The sequence below is a fragment of the Pleurodeles waltl genome, chromosome 2_2 (genome assembly GCF_031143425.1).
Source record: "Pleurodeles waltl isolate 20211129_DDA chromosome 2_2, aPleWal1.hap1.20221129, whole genome shotgun sequence".
Classification (NCBI taxonomy): Eukaryota; Metazoa; Chordata; class Amphibia; order Caudata; family Salamandridae; genus Pleurodeles; species Pleurodeles waltl.
The window spans coordinates 1193584133-1193602098 of NC_090439.1; the positions used below are offsets into that span (position 1 = coordinate 1193584133).

The 17966-nt window shown below is 48.9% G+C and overlaps 1 protein-coding gene across 1 annotated transcript in view; it reads left to right on the forward strand.

Annotated features, from left to right (window-relative positions):
• The window catches only part of LOC138283072 (butyrophilin subfamily 1 member A1-like), a 34728-nt gene extending 18155 nt beyond the window's left edge, over window positions 1-16573 (forward strand). The window contains exons 2-3 of the mRNA XM_069221222.1: window positions 2982-3085; window positions 15096-16573. Coding sequence (XP_069077323.1) covers window positions 2982-3085; window positions 15096-15616 — 625 coding nt within the window. The 3' untranslated portion in view covers window positions 15617-16573. The remainder of the gene's footprint in view (window positions 1-2981; window positions 3086-15095) is intronic.
• The last annotated feature ends 1393 nt before the right edge of the window (window positions 16574-17966 follow it).

A 17966-nucleotide genomic window follows, 5' to 3' on the forward strand; every position in this document is an offset into this window, starting at 1 on the left:
TGCACCTCCCCTGGGAGGTGCCCAGAGCTCCTCCAGTGTGCTCCAGACCTCTGCCATCTTGCAAACAGAGGTGCTGCTGGCACACTGGACTACTCTGAGTGGCCAGTGCCAGCAGGTGATGTCAGAGACTCCTTCTGATAGGCTCCTTCAGGTGTTGCTAGCCTATCCTCTCTCCTAAGTAGCCAAACCCTCTTTTGTGGCTATTTAGGGTCTCTGCTTTGGGGAATTCCTTAGAAAACGAATGCAAGAGCTCATCAGAGTTCCTCTGCGACTGCTGACCGTGCTGGAAGCCTGCAAAACTGCAACAAAGTAGCAAAGACGTGTACTGCGACCTTGTAACACTGATCCTGCCACCTTCTCGACTGTTTTCCTGGTGTTGCATGCTGTGGGGGTAGTCTGCCTCCTCTCTGCACTAGAAGGTCCGAAGAAATCTCCTGTGGGTCGACGGAATCTTCCCCCTGCAACCACAGGCACCAAAGAACTGCATCACCCGTCCTCTGGGTCTCCTCTCGGCATGACGAGCGAGGTCCCTTGAACTCAGCAACCCTGTCTAAGTCACTCCCACAGTCCAGTGACTCTTCAGTCCAAGTTTGGTGGAGGTAAGTCCTTGCCTCCCCACGCTAGACTGCATTGCTGGGAACCGTGTGTTTTGCAGCTACTCCGGCTCCTGTGCACTCCTCGAGGATTTCCTTTGTGCACAGCCAAGCCTGGGTCCACGGCACTCTAACCTGCATTGCACAACCTCCTGAGTTGTCCTCCGGCAGCGTGGGACTCTCTTGTGCAACTTCGGGTGAGCACCATTTCACTCCACTTCGTAGTGCCTTTTCCGGCACTTCTTCAGGTGATGCTTGCTTCTGAGTGGGCTCCTTGTCTTGCTGGACGCCCCCTCTGTCTCCTCATGCAATTGGCGACATCCTGGTCTCTCCTGGGCCACAGCAGCATCCAAAACCCCTGTCTGCAAGCTTTGCAGCTAGCAAGGCTTGTTTGCAGTCTTTCTGCGGGAAAACACTTCAGCACAACTCTTCACGACGTTGGACATCCATCGTTCAAAGGGGAAGTTTCTAGCCCTTGTCGTTCTTGCAGAATCCTCAGCTTCTACCATCCAGTGGCAGCTTCTGTGCACCCACAGCTGGCATTTCCTGGGCATCTGCCCAGTCTCGACTTGATCGTGACTTTTGGACTTGGTCCCCTTGTTCCACAGGTACTCTCGTCTGGAAATCCATTGTTGTTGCATTGCTGGTAATTGGTCTTTCCTGCAGAATTACCCTATCACGACTTCTGTGCTCTTTGGGGAACTTAGGTGCACTTTGCACCCACTTTTCAGGGTCTTGGGGTGGGCTATTTTGCTAACCCTCACTGTTTTCTTACAGTCCCAGCGGCCCTCTACAAGGTCATATAGGTTTGGGGTCCATTCGTGGTTCGCATTCCACTTCTAGAGTATATGGTTTGTGTTGCCCCTATCCCTATGTGCCCCCATTGCATCCTATTGTAACTATACATTGTTTGCACTGTTTTCTATTGCTATACTGCATATTTGTGGTATTGTGTACATATATCTTGTGTATATTTGCTATCCTCATACTGAGGGTACTCACTGAGATACTTTGGCATATTGTCATAAAAATAAAGTACCTTTATTTTTAGTATATCTGTGTATTGTGTTTTCTTATGATATTGTGCATATGACACTAGTGGTACTGTAGGAGCTTCACTCGTCTCCTAGTTCAGCCTAAGCTGCTCTGCTAAGCTACCTTTTCTATCAGCCTAAGCTGCTAGACACCCCTCTACTCTAATAAGGGATACCTGGGCCTGGTGCAAGGTGTAAGTACCCCTTGGTACTCACTACAAGCCAGTCCAGCCTCCTACACCATGACTCCAAAGATTCTACAGTGTAGGATTTCAAGGATCCCAAGGTGGAGGAGCACAATGATTCGATGATGCAGGAGATGTAGTAATTCCAGGTTGAAAGCTTTCACAGACAGGATGCAGAATCTCACAGACAGTCATACTCAGCACTACTGAGATTTTACAGGAGGAGAGGAAGAAAGCAAGAGTGAGAGACAGAAATAGAGAGAGTGAGCCTGACAGACGCAGGAGATCACAAGAGTGAGTAGAAGATCAAGAGGCATACGTAGAGAGTGAGAGAGGGAATGAAAGAGATAGTGTGTGATTATTCACATCTACTTTTGAGATCCCAAGAACTGTCAGCGAGACAAACAAACCGAGAGTTAAAATGAAAGAGAGAGAAAAAAAGAAACAAAGTGTGTGTTTGGGGGTGTATGACAGGTATTATTCAGTTACAGAGAAGCAAAGAGGGGCTGAGAGATGCTGAGACAGAGAGTGTGAGGGTAGTAACAGCAATTGTGCACAGTTATGTTTGTGCTGTTAGTCGCAGAGAGAGAAGGAAAGTGGGAGAAGGTGGGAGGATGAAATAAAGTCGAGACAGCGCAGCATAGAGTCTGTGTGTTTGTGTTTGTAGTAACAATCAATGTGCACAGATACCTTTGCAATATCTGGAGCTTTCTGAAAGAGAAGACGAGAGAGAGCGAGGGACACTGAGTGATGTGAGAGAAGAAGAAAGCGTTATACAGGTAATCAGATAAATAGACAGGAAGGGAGGTGGTGAGAGAGAGTGGCCATGAGTGTTAGTTGATGAGTATTTCACTGTTTCCCCTGAGATCCTGGAGCTTGTATTATCTTGTGCTAATCCCTGCAAGGTTCTGAGCAGAGGGGTGTGCATAGTAGAAGGGATAATGTGTGACACTTCAGGATGCCCTCCAGAGTTGTTGATGTGTGTGTGTGTGTGGGTGTGTCTGTGTGTGTCTCTGTGGGTGTAGTGAGACACACCAACTGCTGTCCAGCAGGAGCTCCTGTAAATCGCAGTATTCTATTTCCAATTACAGGTTGTGTGTGCTGTTACTTTTCAGATCCTGTAGCCTATACGTCTTCTGTAATACTAAAATGATTTGTGTGTCCTTCAGGTATAAGAAGGTGAAGTTTCACGGTCCGGAGAGTGAGATGGAGAAAACAAGGGAAAAAGAAGTTATGGCAACTCTGAAACCTGAAGAGATGAAGAAATATAAAGGTAATTAGAGTTGTGCTGAATGTAATTATATGTTGGTGTCCACACTGAGACCGTCGGTCTCCATCAGCTACAGCTACAGCTTTTAAGGTGGAAAGACCTGGTCGACAATTTGTCGAGTGCAGGTTTACACACTGACTCCCCTCAGCTGTGCTAACTCCTGAGCCGTGCTGGTGATCCCTCAGCAGCACAGGGAGTTTCTTCTTAACATTGTCCATGATATCCCTTTGGATGGGCATCTGGTGGTGACTGAGAATTGAGAGAGGCTGGTCAACCACTTCTACTGGTCCCAGATGTCAGAGAAGGTTAAGGAGTTTTGTCGCTCCTGTGTGACCTGCCAAGCCATTGGGAAGGGGGGAGGCAAACCCAAGGCTCCCCTGATACCACTACCAGCGGTGGGGCAGCTTTAGAGAGGGTGGTGCATTGCTTGTGACCATTTGTAAAAGTGCAATCAGCTGCTTCAGAAGGAAGTGCCTGCGCTTGTGAGGTAACCAAACAAGAGTCAGTATCCTTAATGAAGTAAGGGGGGGCCACAAAAGTGAAGGTTAACCAAGATTAAAGTTCTGCATGAGCAGAAATATCTTGAGCTTTGTTCAAAAGATACAAGGATTTGGTTGGGAATAGAGATGATGCTGCAATTGTACCATTTACTACAGTATACTGTCTAGTGCAGCACTGTGGACAGTGTAGTATAGTGTACTGTGTAATGCAGTGTGCTGTCTTGTGCAACAAGCCATCTGGTACATTGTACCATGTAGTACAGTGTGCGGTCTGGTGCAGCGTTTTGAGAAATAGTGCACTGTCTATTCTGTTGTGCTCTCTAGTGCTGTATGCTGCCTAGAACTATGTACTGTCTTGTGTGGTGTATTCTGTAGTTGTAAGAAACTGCCCCCTTGTTTGTTTGCAGTACCCCCCCACACACTTTTTGCCTGATATCTGATGCCAACTTGACTAAGTGTGAGCTGGGATCCCGCTAACCAGGCCCCAGCACCTGTGTTCTTTCCCTAACACTGTACCATTGCTCCACAATTAGCATACCCCTGGCCCACAGCTAAGTCCATTGTAAATGGTAGCAGTGGCACCAAGGGCTCTGTGACCAGGGAGGGTCCCTAAAGGCTGCAGCATATATTGTACCCCCTAAGGGACCCCTAACCAAACACATGCGCAATGCCAATGCACCTTGTGTGTGCGGGTGGGAAGAAAAAGGTAAAGTTGACATTGCATCCCCCTCAGGATGCTATATCCACAAACCACTTCCTGTGGCATAGGTAAGTCACCCCTCTAGCAGACCTCACAGCCCTAAGGCAGGGTGCACTATCCCACAGGTGAGGGCATAGGTGCAGGAGCAATGTCCATACATTGTCTAAGTCCATTTAAGACATTGTAAGTGCAGTGTGGCCATACTGAGTATATGGACTGGGAGTTTGTCATTACGAACCCCATAGCTCCATAATGGCTTCAGTGAAGTCTGTGAAGTTTGGTATCAAACTTCTCAGCACATTAAATGCACACTGATGCCAGTGTTGGATTTATTGAAAAATGCACCCAGTTGGCATCTTAGAGATGCCCTGTGTATTTTACCCAATCCTTTAGTGCAGGACTGACTGGTCTGTGCCAGCTTACCGCTAAGAGACAAGTTTCTGACCCCATGGGGTGAGGGCCTTTTCTGCTTTCTGAGGTCAGAAACAAAGCCTGCACTAAGTGGAGGTGCTTCACACTTCCCACCGCAGAAACTGTAACACTTGGCGGTGAGCATCAAAGGCTCAGGCCTCCTGTTACAATGTCCCAGGGCACTCCAGCCAGTGGAGATGCCTGCCCCTGGAGAAAGCCCTACTTCTGGCGGCAAGTTCGGAAGGAAACTTAGGAAAAACGAGGAGGAGTGATCACTTTAGCTGGGACCACCACTAAGGTGCCCAGAGCTAAAATGACCCCCTCGCTGCAGAATCCTCCATTTTGGTTTGGAGGAAAGGAACCAATAGGTTAGGTCTGTGTCCCTCTCCCAAAGGGAGTGGACACCAGAAGGATGTAGTCACCCTCAGAGACAGTAGCCAATGGCTTCTGCCCTCTGACCCCTGTAATGGCCCTAAATCCACGATTGAAGTGCTCCCCTGAACCTAGCTCATCAGATTCCTGGTGACCTCACAAGAAAAAAGAAGAAGGACTGCTAACCTGACCCCCAGCAAAGAAGAGTGAAGACGCAAACTGATTTGGACCCAGCCCTACCGGTCTGTCTCCAGCTTCTAAAGCCCTGCTAAAAGAAGGCAATGCATCCTAGAGGACCTGCGACCTCTGAGAAGGCTCCAGAGGACTGCCTGCACTCCCGAGGCAGACACCCATGCACAGCGGCCCTGTCCAAGAATAACTTCCAACTAAGGACTCCAGAACCGCCCTGGATCCTACCCACTCTGCACCCTACGCCCACAGCCCGTGTCCAGGTGGCCCAACCGACTAAAACTGGTGAGCAGGCGATTCTGAGCAAGTCCCCACACTAGGTTGACCCCTCCTGTCCTACACGACGACGTCTGCAGCCTGAATCCAGAGGACCGCCCCTGACCGCGAAGGATCCGGATGAAGATACCCAGCGCCAAGGTTCCTCTCCACAGGCAGCGCCCTGGCCTTGGGAAATTCGACCACCATTCCAACAACGACCAGCAGGTGGCCCTCCTCCTTGTCCAGTTGGTGGTTTTTTGGAACTGACCCCCTGGACTTCACCTGCATCATCTTTGTGACCCCTGGGGCCCCCCATAGGAAAGCATTGGGAGCCTGACGCTGTGTTTGCATTCTGCATTCAGCTGCCCCTGTGCCTCTGAGGGTGTGTGTTTGGTGCTGACCAAAGTGCTCTTCTAAACCCCCCAGGTCTGCCCTCCTAAGACACGGGTACTTACCTGGAAGCAGGCCTGATTCCGAGTGCCCCTTCTCCATAGGATCCCATGTTAAATCAACCTCAACTTTGACCTCTGCAACCAACCGGCCCGTGTTTCTGGTGGTGGGGGTTTGGGTTTAAATTGAACCCCAACCTATGGACATCCTAACCTCCGGAGACTGGAACCACAAGGTTCAAGTTGCAGGTAAGTAAGTTTGCAAGTAAGTATCCAATATATGTATCAATACCACTTTGTTTAGAATTGGCATGTTATACGATTTTCAAACAAATATCAATGATCTGTTTTAAAAGTTGACACACTGCAATTTTCAGAAACAGTTCTAGGGGGAAGAAAAGTTAGCACAGTTACAACGTAAGTACATGACTCAGTTCCAGTCTCCAGTTACCTGCAACTTGAATCTTTTGGTTCTAGAAATAAAGTAACAAAATATATTTTTGCTATATAAAAACCATTGGCATGGAGTTACTTAGTCATTGAGTGCGTGCTTCATTTATTGTCTGTGTGTGTACAACAAATGCTTTGCACTATCCTTTGATAAGCCTAACTGCTCGACCACACTACCACAAAAGAGAGCATTAGTATTATCTAATTTAGCCTCTGTTAAGCCTTTGGGGAACCCCTGGCCAGACCGCCAACAGCGTTGCGGTGCAGGACCTCCAAATTATGACTGCGGCAGTGAATTGGCTGTATCGCAGCCAGCTCACCACCTGTACCGCCAGGGTGATGGGACCGCCTGGCCAAAGGTTGACCACCTTCGGCCCGGCGGTCCACCTAACACCACCTGTGGTATTTCGAGTATCCTTACCACCAGAGATTCGGTGACGGCATCCCCGCCACAAAATCCCTTGGAGTGAGGATACTGGTGACAGGAATCCTCATTCCACTTGCCACTACAGGACTCCCCAACCCCCCTTCCATGTAGGAACCACCCCCACCCGACCCCATCAGGAGCCCCCCGCATCCCTGTACTCACCCCCTCCCCCAATCCCTGTACACACACCCCTCCCCCTGATCCCTGTACTCACCCCCCCTGATCCCCGTACACACACCCCCTCCGCCTGATCCCCGTACTCACCCCCGATCCCCATACTTACCCCCGCTCCCCAGTCCACGCATGCACACACCACACATACATACATACACTCACAAATCCACGCTCACTCATTCGCATACATATGGCCACGACACTCCACCCACCCCGCATATATACATTCACACAAGCACACAGACACTTGCACAAACAAACACACACAACATCCCCCACCTCCCCCAAATTCACACACCCATTCACGCACACAACACTCAACACCCGCCCCTGTCAAACAATCACCTTACCTGGTGGTCGTGGTAGTCGTCCAGGAGGGAACGGGGTCCATGGCGCTTGCTCTGCCACCAGCACCTCGCCAACAAAACACCGCCACGCCGTTTACAATGTTGTAATATGGCGGGCGGTGTTGGCAAGCTCTACTAGACCGCAGACCGTCAGTATGCCTGCTGGCAACTTTTTGCCCAGCATCTGACGGGGAGCAGCCAGCGGTCATAATATGGCGGTCATGTGGTGGGCACGATTTTGGCGCTCTACCAAAAAGACCACCAAAGTCATAATGAGGGTAATGCACACAATTTCCAGTTAGAAGATGTGTAGTGCAGTGCATTGCACTGTGTGCTCCCTCCAGGTGGATGAGGTGTAGTGCAGTGTATTGTACAGAACAGTGTGCTCCTTCCAGGTAGGTGCTGTGTAGTGCAGTGTATTGTACAATACAGTGTGCTCCTTCCAGGTAGGTGCTGTGCAGTGCAGTGTATTGTACAGTACAGTATGCTCCTCGCAGGTAGATGCTGTGTAGTGCAGTGTATTGTACAGTACAGTGTGCTCCTTCCAGGTAGGTGCTGTGCAGTGCAGTGTATTGTACAGTACAGTATGCTCCTCGCAGGTAGATGCTGTGTAGTGCAGTGTATTGTACAATACAGTCTGCTCCTTCCAAGTAGGGGAAGTGTATTTTACAATGTGGTCCTTGCAAGTAGGTGCTGTGTAGTGCAGTGTATTGTACAGTACAGTGTTCTCCTTCCAGGTAGGTGCTGTGTCATGCAGTGTATTGTATAGTACAGTGTGATCCTAGCAGGTTGGTGCTGTGTAGTGCAGTGTATTGCTCAGTGTGCTCTTTACAGGTAGGTGCAATATAGTGCAGTTTATTGTAGTATGTGTTCCTTCCAGGTAGGATTTGTATCGAGCAGTGTATTGTACAGTACAGTGTGCACCATGTAGGTTGGTGCTGTGCAGTGTATTGTAAAGTACAGTGTGCTCCTTCCATGTAGGTGCTGTGTAGTGCAATGTAATGTACAGTACAGCATGCTTCCTTCCAGGTAGGTGCTTAGTAGTACAGTGCAGTGTACAATGGGCTCCTTCCAGGTAGGTACTTTGTAGTGTAGAGTACTGTACAGTACAGTGTGCTCCTTCCAGGTGGGAGTTGTGTAGTGCAGTGTATTCTACAGTGTGGGCCTTCCAGAAAGGTACTGTGTAGTGCACTGTATTGTACAGTAAAGTGTGCTCCCTCTAGCTAGGTGCTGTGTAGTGCAGTGGATTGTTCAATATAGTGTGCTCCTTCCAGGTAGGTGCGGTGTAGTGCAGTGTATTCTACAGTCTGCTGCTTCTAGGTAGATGCTGCGTAGTCCAGTGTATTGTACAGTATAGTGTGCTTCTTCCAGGTAGGCGCTGTGTAGTGCAGTGTATTTTACAGTACAGTGTGCTCCTAACCAGGTAGGTGATGTTAGGCCAGTGAATTGTGCAGTACAGTATGCTCCTTCCATGTAGGTGTCGTGTAGTGGAGTGTATTGTACAGTACAGTGTGCTCCTTACAGATAATTGCTGTGTAGTGCAGTGTATTCTACAGTGTATTCTACGATACAGTGTGCTCCTCTATAGTGCAGTGTATTGTACAGTGTGCTCCTTCCAGGTAGGTGCTGTGTAGTGCAGTGCATTGCACAGTTCAGTGTGCTCCTTCCAGGTAGATGCGGTGCAGTGCAGTGTATTACACAGTAGAATGTGCTCCTTCCAGGGAGGTGCGGTGTAGTGCAGTGTATTGTACAGTACAGTGTGCTTCTTCCAGGTAGGCGCTGTGTAGTGCAGTGTATTTTATAGTACAGTGTGCTCCTAACCAGGTAGGTGATGTTAGGCCAGTGAATTGTGCAGTACAGTATGCTCCTTCCATGTAGGTGTTGTGTAGTGGAGTGTATTGTACAGTACAGTGTGCTCCTTCCAGATAATTGCTGTGTAGTGCAGTGTATTCTACGATACAGTGTGCTCCTTCTATAGTGCAGTGTATTGTACAGTGTGCTCCTTCCAGGTAGGTGCTGTGTAGTGAAGTGCATTGTACAGTTCAGTGTGCTCCTTCCAGGTAGATGCGGTGCAGTGCAGTGTATTGCACAGTAGAATGTGCTCATTCCAGGGAGGTGCGGTGTAGTGCAGTGTATTGTACAGTACAGTGTGCTCCTAACCAGGTAGGTGATGTTAGGCCAGTGAATTGTGCAGTACAGTATGCTCCTTCCATGTAGGTGTCGTGTAGTGGAGTGTATTGTACAGTACAGTGTGCTCCTTCCAGATAATTGCTGTGTACTGCAGTGTATTCTATGATACAGTGTGCTCCTTCTATAGTGCAGTGTATTGTACAGTGTGCTCCTTCCAGGTAGGTGCTGTGTAGTGCAGTGCATTGTACAGTTCAGTGTGCTCCTTCCAGGTAGATGCGGTGCAGTGCAGTGTATTGCACAGTAGAATGTGCTCCTTCCAGGGAGGTGCAGTGTAGTGCAGTGTATTGTACTGTGTGGTCATTGCAAGTAGGTGATGAGTAGTGCAGTGTACTGTACTCTACAGTGTTCTCCTTCAGATAGGTGCTGTTTAGTGCAGTGTATTGTACAGTACAATGTGCTCCTTCCGGGTATCTGCTGTGTAGTACAGTGTTTTCTACAGTGTGGTCCTTCCAGGTAGGTTCTGTGTAGTGCAGTGTATTGTACAGTGTTCTCCTTCCAGGTAGGTGCTGTGTAGTGCAGTGTATTGTATTATACAGTGTGCTCCTTCCAGGTAGGAGATGTGAGCTCTTTACAGGTAGGTGCAGTATAGTGCAGTTTATTGTACTATGTGTTCCTTCCGGGTAGGTGTTGTATCGTGTGGTGTATTGTACAGTACAGTGTGCACCTTCTGGGTCAGTGCTGTGTAGTGCAGTGTATTGTACAGTACAGCATGCTCCTTGCAGCTAGGTGCTGTGTAGTGCAGTGAATTGTACAGTGTGCTTCTTCCAGGTAGGTGCTGTGTCATGCAGTGTATTGTACAGTACAATGTGCTCCTTCCAGGCAGGTGCCTTGTAGTGCAGTGTATTCTACAGTGTGCTCCTTCCAGGTAGGTGCTGTGTAGTGCAGTGTATTGCTCAGTGTGCTCTTTACAGGTAGATGAAGTATAGTTCAGTTTATTGTACTATGTGTTCCTTCCAGGTACATGCTGTGTAGTGCAGTGTGTTATACAGTACAGTGTGCTTCTTCCAGGTTAGTGTTGTTAGTGCAGTGTAATGTACAATAAAGTGTGCTCCTTCCAGGTTGGTGCTGTGTAGTGCAGTCTATTTTACATTGTGGTCCTTCCAGGTAGGTGCTGTGTAGTGCAGTATATTTTACAGTACAGTGCTCCCTCAAGGGAGGCGCTGTGTAGTGCAGTATATTGCTCAGTGTGCTCTTTACAGGTAGGTGCGGTATAGTGCAGTTTCTTGTACTATGTGTTCCTTCCAGGTAGCAGCAGTGTAATGCAGTGTATTGTACAGTACAATGTGCTCCTTCCAGGCAGGTGCGTTGTAGTGCAGTGTATTCTACAGTGTGCTCCTTCCAGGTAGGTGCTGTGTAGTGCAGTGTATTGCTCAGTGTGCTCTTTACAGGTAGATGAAGTATAGTTCAGTTTATTGTACTATGTGTTCCTTCCAGGTACATGCTGTTAAGTGCAGTGTGTTGTACAGTACAGTGTGCTTCTTCCAGGTTAGTGTTGTTAGTGCAGTGTAATGTACAATAAAGTGTGCTCCTTGCAGGTTGGTGCTGTGTAGTGCAGTCTGTTTTACATTGTGGTCCTTCCAGGTAGGTGCTGTGTAGTGCAGTATATTTTACAGTACAGTGCTCCCTCAAGGGAGGCGCTGTGTAGTGCAGTGTATTGCTCAGTGTGCTCTTTACAGGTAGGTGCAGTATAGTGTAGTTTATTGTACTGTGTGTTCCTTGCAGGTAGGTGCTGTGTAATGCAGTGTATTGTACAGTACAGTGTGCCCCTTCCAGGTAGGTGTAGAGTATTCTGCAGTGTGGTCCTTGCAGGTAGGAGCTGTGTAATGCAGTGTATTGTACAGTCAAGTGTTCTCTTTCCAGGTAGGTGTTGTATCGCACAGTGTATTGTACAGTACAGTGTGCACCTTCTAGATAGGTGCTGTGTAGTGCAGTGTATTGTATAGTACAGTGTGCTTCTCCTAGGTAGGTGCTGTGTAGTGCAGTGCATTACTCAGTGTGCTCTTTATAGGTTGGGTGCAGTATAGTGCTGTATATTGTACTATATGTTCCTTCCAGGTAGGTGTTGTATCGCACAGTGTATTGTTCAGTGCAGTGTGCACCTTCTACGTAGGTGCTGTGTAGTGCAGTGTGTTGTACTGTGTGTTCATTCTATAGTGCACTGTATTGTACAGTGTGCTCCTGCTAGGTAAGTGCTGTGCAGTGCAGTGTATTGTACAGTACAGCGTCCTCCTTCCAGGTAGGTGCTGCATAGTGCAGTGGATTATACAGTGTGCTTCTTCCAAGTAGGTGGTGTGTCGTGCAGTGTATTGTACAGTACAGTGTGCTCCTTTGAGTCAGTTGCTGTTAGTGGTGTGTATTGTACAGTATGGTCCTTCCAGGTCGGTGATGTGTAGTGTATTGAACAGTAAGGCGTGCTCCTTCCATGAAAATGCTGTGTAATGCAGTGTATTCTACAGTGTGGTCCCACCAGGTAGTTGCTGTGTAGTGCAGTGTATTGTACAGTAAAGTGTGCTCCTTCCAGGTTGGTGCATGTGTAGTGCAGTGTATTGTATAGCATAATGTGCTTCTTCCAGGTCGGTGTGATGTAGTGCAGTGTATTCTACAGTCTGCTCCTTCCAGGTAGATTCCTTGTAGTGCACTGTGTTTCTCTGTGTGCTCTTCACAGGTAGGAGCAGTATAATGAGGTTTATTTCTATATGTGTTCATTCCAGGTAGGGGCTGCGTAGTAAAGTGTATTATACAGTACATTGTGCTCCTTCTAGGTAGGTGCTGTGTAGTACAGTATATTGCTCAGTGTGGTTTGTACATGGAGGTGCAGTATAGTGCACTTTAGTGTACTTTGTGTTCCTTGTAGGTAGGTGCTGTGTAGTGCAGTGTATTATACAGTACAGTGTGCTCCTTCCAGGCAGGTGCAGTGTATTCTACAGTGTGGTCCTTGCAGGTAGGTCCTATGTAGTGCAGTGTATTGTACACTACAATGTGCTCCCTCCGGGTAGGTGCAGTATGGTGCAGTGTATTTTACAGTACAGTGTGCTTCTAACCAGGCAGGTGCCCTTAGGCCAGTGTATTGTACAGTACAGTGTGCTCCTTCCAGGCAGGTGCTGTTAGTGCAGTGTATTGCACAGTACATTGTGTTACTTCCAGGTAGGTGCTGCATAGTGCAGTGTATTCTACAGTGTGGTCCTATCAGGTAGGTGGTGTCTAGTGTAGTATACTGTACAGTACAGTGTGCTCCTTCCAGGTAGGTGCTCTATAGTGCTGTGTAATGCACAGTACAGTGTGCTACTTTCAGGTAGGTGCTGTATAGTGCTGTGTAATGCATAGTACAGTGTGCTCCTTCCAGGTAGGTGCTGTGTAGTGCAGTGTATTGTATAGTCTGCTCCTTCCTGGTAGAAGCTGTGTAGTGCAGTGTATTGTACTGTGTGCTCCCTCCAGGTGGATGAAGTGTAGTGAAGTGTATTGTACAGAACAGTGTGGTCCTTCCACATAGGTGCTGTGTAGTACAGTGTATTGTACAATACAGTGTGCTCCTTCCAGGTAGTTGCTGTGCTGCGCAGTGTATTCTACAGTGTGCTCCTTCCAGGTAGGTGCTGTGCAGTGCAGTGTATTGCACAGTACAGTTTGTTCCTTCGAGGTAGGTGCTGTGTAGTGCAGTATATTGCTCAGTGTGCTCTTGAAATGGAGGTGCAGTATCGTGCAGTTTATTGTACTATGTGTTCCTTGCCGGTAGATGCTGTCTAGTGCAGTGTATTGTACAGTACAGTATGCTTCTTCAGGTAGGTGCAGTGTATTCTACAGTGTGGTTCTTGCAGATAGGTGCTGTGTAGTGCAGCGTATTCTACAGTGTGGTCCTTCCAGGTAGGTGCTGTGTAGTGCAGTGTATTGTACAGTACAGTGTGCTTCTTCCAGGTAGGTGCTGTGTAGTTCAGTGTACTATACAGTACAGTGTGCTCCTTCCAGGTAGGTGCTGTGTAGTGCAGTATATTGCTCAGTGTGCTCTTTACATGGAGGTGCAGTACAGTTTAATGTACTATGTGTTCCTTCTAGGTAGGTGCTGTCTAGTGCAGTGTATTGTATAGTACAGTGTTCTCCTTCCAGTTAGGTGCAGTGTATTGCTCAGTGTGGTCTTTACAGGTAGCTGCAGTATAGTGCAGTTTATTGTACTATGTGTTTCTTCCAGGTAGGTGTTGTGTTGTGAGGTGTATTGTACAGTACAGTGTGCACCTTCTAGGTAGGTGATGTGTAGTGCAGTGTATTGTAAAGTACAGTGTGCTCCTAACCAGGTAGGTGCTTTTAGGCCAGTGTATTGTGCAGTGCAGTGTGCTCCTTCCAGGCAGGTGTGCTGTAGTTCAGTGTATTGTACAGTACAGTGTGCTCCTTCCAGGTAGGTCCTGTGTAGTGCAGTGAATTGTTAAGTACAGTAAAGTTTGGTCCTTCCAGGTAGGTGCTGTCTAGAGCAGTGTATTCTACAGTGTGCTCCTTCCAGGTAGGTGTTGTTTAGCGCAGTGTATCACTCAGTGGATGTTTTACAGGTAGGTGCAGTATAGTGCAGTTTATTGTACTATGTGTTCCTTCCAGGTAGAGGCTGTGTAGTGCAGTGTATTATACACTACAGTGTGTTCCTTCTAGGTAGGTGCAGTGTAGTGCAGTATATTGCTCAGTGTGCTCTTTATATAGATGTGCAGTGTAGCACAGTTTATTGTACTATGTGTTCCTTGCAGGCAGGTGCTTTGTAGTGCAGAGTTATGTACAGTACAGTGTACTCCTTCCAGGTAGGTGCGGTGTATTCTACAGTGTTGTCCTTCCAGGTAGGTGCTGTGTAGTGGAGTTTATTGTACAGTACAGTGTGCTCCTTCTACGTAGGTTCTGTTGGTTCATTGTATTGTACAGTGTGCTCCTTCCAGGTAGGAGCTGTGTAGTGCAGTGTATTGTATAGTTTGCTACTTCCAGGTAGGTGCTGTGTAGTACAGTGTATTGTACATTGTGCTCCTTCTTAGTAGGTGCTGTGTAGTGCAGTGTATTGTACAGTATAGTGTGCTCCTTCCAGTTAGGTGCTGTGTAGTGCAGTGTATTGTAGTGTGTCTTCCTTCCAGGTAGTTGCTATTTAGTGCAGTGTATTGTCCGGTGAGCTCCTTCTATAGTGCAGTGTATTGTACTGTTTGGTCCTTCCAGGTAGGTGCTGTGTAGTGCAGTGTATTGTACAGTGTGCTCCTTCTACCTATGTGCTGTGTAGTGCAGTGTATTGTACAGCACAATGTGCTCCTTCCAGGTAAGTGCTGTGTATTGCAGTTTATTGTACTGTGTCTTCCTTTCAGGTAGTTGCTATGTAATGCAATGTATTGTACAGTACAGTGTGCTCCTTCTATAGTGCAGTGTATTGTACAGTGTGTTCCTTCTATAGTGCAGTGTATTGTACCGTACAGTGTGCTCCTTCCAGGTAGGTGCTGTGCAGTGCAGTGTATTGGTGTAGTGCAGTGTATTGTACAGTACAGTGTGCTCGTTGTAGAGGTGCTGTATAGTTTTGCCTCTTGTCAATAACCTGAATATAAAATATAAATAACATGTCTATAGCTTTACATCTCTAACTCTGAGTCTCTTCCCTGCAGTGATGGTGACTCTGGATCCAGACACAGCACATCCTGAGCTTCTCCTGTCTGATGGCGGGAGACATGTGAGACGGACAGACACAGCACAGCTGCTGCCGGCCACCCACAAGAGATTCACCTTGTATCCCTGTGTGCTGGGGAGTGAGGGGTTCACCTCAGGCAGACATTACTGGGAGGTGCAGCTGCTGGACAGGGGAGGATGGACTGTGGGGGTCGCAGCAGACTCTGTGGAGAGGAAGAGAGGGGTCACATGGTCACCTGAGGGGGGAGTCTGGGCTGTGGAGAGGTTGGAGGGTCAGTACAGAGCTCTCACCTTCCCTGAGACCCCTCTGTTCCCTCGTGAGGAGCCCCTGAAGCTGGGGGTGTATCTGGACTACGAGGAGGGGCGGCTGTCCCTGCACAATGCGGACTCCATGGAGCTTCTCTACACTTTCCCCCCAGCCCGCTTCACTCACAGTCTCTTCCCCTTCTTCCGTCTCTGGGGCCATCTCTATGTAGGAGCACAGCTGAGACTGGTGTAGGAGCTGCACCCCCCATGCAGGGGGACTGTGGTTCCTGTGAGGGAGAAGGGCTGTGACATTCCATCTCTAGCTCAAATTTAACCCCTTCTGTTTCTGATTCTTCTTTTAATTAGCATTCAGCACTGACTCGCTGAGCACACCTGACTACAAATACACAGGCACTATTGATTCCTGTCACAGGCACTGGTGGCTCAGTTTCAAATAATACTGAGTCCAAATACAGGCACTACCTACTCCAGTCACGGGCACTACGGATTCTAGTCACAGGCACTGCTGACCCAAGAACCAGACACAAGAACCGGTGGGATGCTGGCTACAGCCACCCCCCCCCCCAAGTTCTCCTGACACTGTGGGGTCTTCCTCAACAAATGGCCCTACGGTACAGGTTAGGCTCCCCTCCTGGCATTTCCTCATGGAACCGTCGAGGACCTGGGATGGGATTTCGGGCACCCTGGGCCTCAGACCATCCCCATTCCCTCTCCTCTGAGATTGGACATGGGGTCCCTCATCCATCCCACTACACTGGGACCTACCTGGGACACTGCAATTCTTTCCCACCTCACCTGGTTGGGAAACACCTAGACCACTCTCTGCAGGAGCACCCCCAAATGACTCTTCAGAGGTCTGCCTCCAGTGTAAGCTCCCTGGGGTCAGAGAACTCACACTCCACCTGGTGTTGGCATAGCTCTGGAAAATAAGGACTAGACATATGCTCTCCAGCAACTACATCACTCACATGAAATAACCAAACTACCCTTCACCCAACCATCCAGTGACTCACCCTTGAAAATGTACCCCACATCACCCTCCTAAGACTAGTGAGACAGTACCTGACTGTCCCTGACACTCATCTCTGGGCATGTGCACTTCTTCAGCAGTACTTGATGCAAGATTTTTGCTGCCACCATCTCAACTGGACTCAGCCGTCCTGGCTTCAATAAATCAATCAATCAATCATTCAATTTGTAGAGCGTGTTATTAAACAGTGAGGGTCTCAAGGCGCTTGAGGGGGGGGAGAGCTGCTACTGCTCAAACAGCCAGGTCTTGAGGAGTCTCTTGAAGGTCAGTAGATCCTTTGTCTGACGTAGGTGGATTGGGAGGGCGTTCCAGGTCTTGGCAGCGAGGTAGGAGAATGATCTGCCGCTGGTTGTTGACCTGTGGATGCGTGGGGCGGTGGCAAGGGTGAGGTCGGCTGAACAGAGGTGACGGTTCGAGATGTAGAAGGTGAGACGATTGTTGAGGTATGCTGGTCTGGCGTTGTGGAGTGCTTTGTGGGCATGGGTTAGGAGTTTCAATCTGATCCTTTTGTTGACGGGGATCCAGTGTAGGTCTCTCAGGTGGGCTGTGAGGCTGCTGTGTCGGGAATGTCGAGGATGAGGCGTGCGGAGGCGTTCTGTATCCATTGCAATCTTTTCTGAAGAGCGGCCATGGTTCCCGCATAGGGAGCGTTGCCGTAGTCCAGTGTACTGCTGTCGAGGGTCTGGGTGACCGACCTTCTGGTTTCGGTAGAGATCCACCTGTGGATTTTGTGGAGCATGCGGAGGGTGTTGAAGCAGGAAGATGAGACGGCATTGACTTGGGTCATGGAGAGCGATGAGTCAAGGATGAAACCCAGGTTGTGGGCATGGTTGGTGGGCGTTGGTGCGGCTCCCAGCGTAGGTGGCCACCAGGAGGTGTCCCAGGCGGAGGGGGTGGGGCTGAGGATGAGGACCTCTGTCTTATCTGAGTTTAGCTTTAGGTGACTGTTCTTCATCCAGTTGACAACGGCCTTCATACCGTCGTGGAGGTTGGTTTTGGCGGTGGCGGGTTCCTTGGTGAGGGAGAGGATCAGCTGGGTGTTGACGGCGTAAGAGACGATGTTGAGGTTGTGAGATCGGACGATTTTGGCGAGCGGTGCCATGTAGACATCGAAGAGTGTCGGGCTGAGGGAGGAGCCCTATGGTACGCTGCAGATGGTCTTGGTGGCTTCAGTTCGGAATGGAGGGAGGCGGCTCTCTTTGTTCTGTCGGAGAGGAAGGAGGTGATCCAGTCCAGGGCTTTGTCGCGGATCCCTGCATCATGGAAGCGTGTGCACAGGGTGTGGTGGCAGACGGTGTCAAAGGCGGGCGAGAGGTCAAGGAGGATGAGGGCTGTGGTTTCGCCTTTGTCCAGGAAGGTCCAGGTGTCGTCGGTGGCGGCGATGAGGGCGGTCTCGTGCTGTGATTGCTATGAAAGCCGGATTGGGATAAGTCCAGAGTGTTGTTTTCCTCCAGGTGGTGGGTCAGTTGCCTGTTGACGATCTTCTCGATAACCTTTGCCGGGAACGAAGCAGGGAGATGGGCCGGTAGTTTTGGAGGTCCTTGGGGTCCAC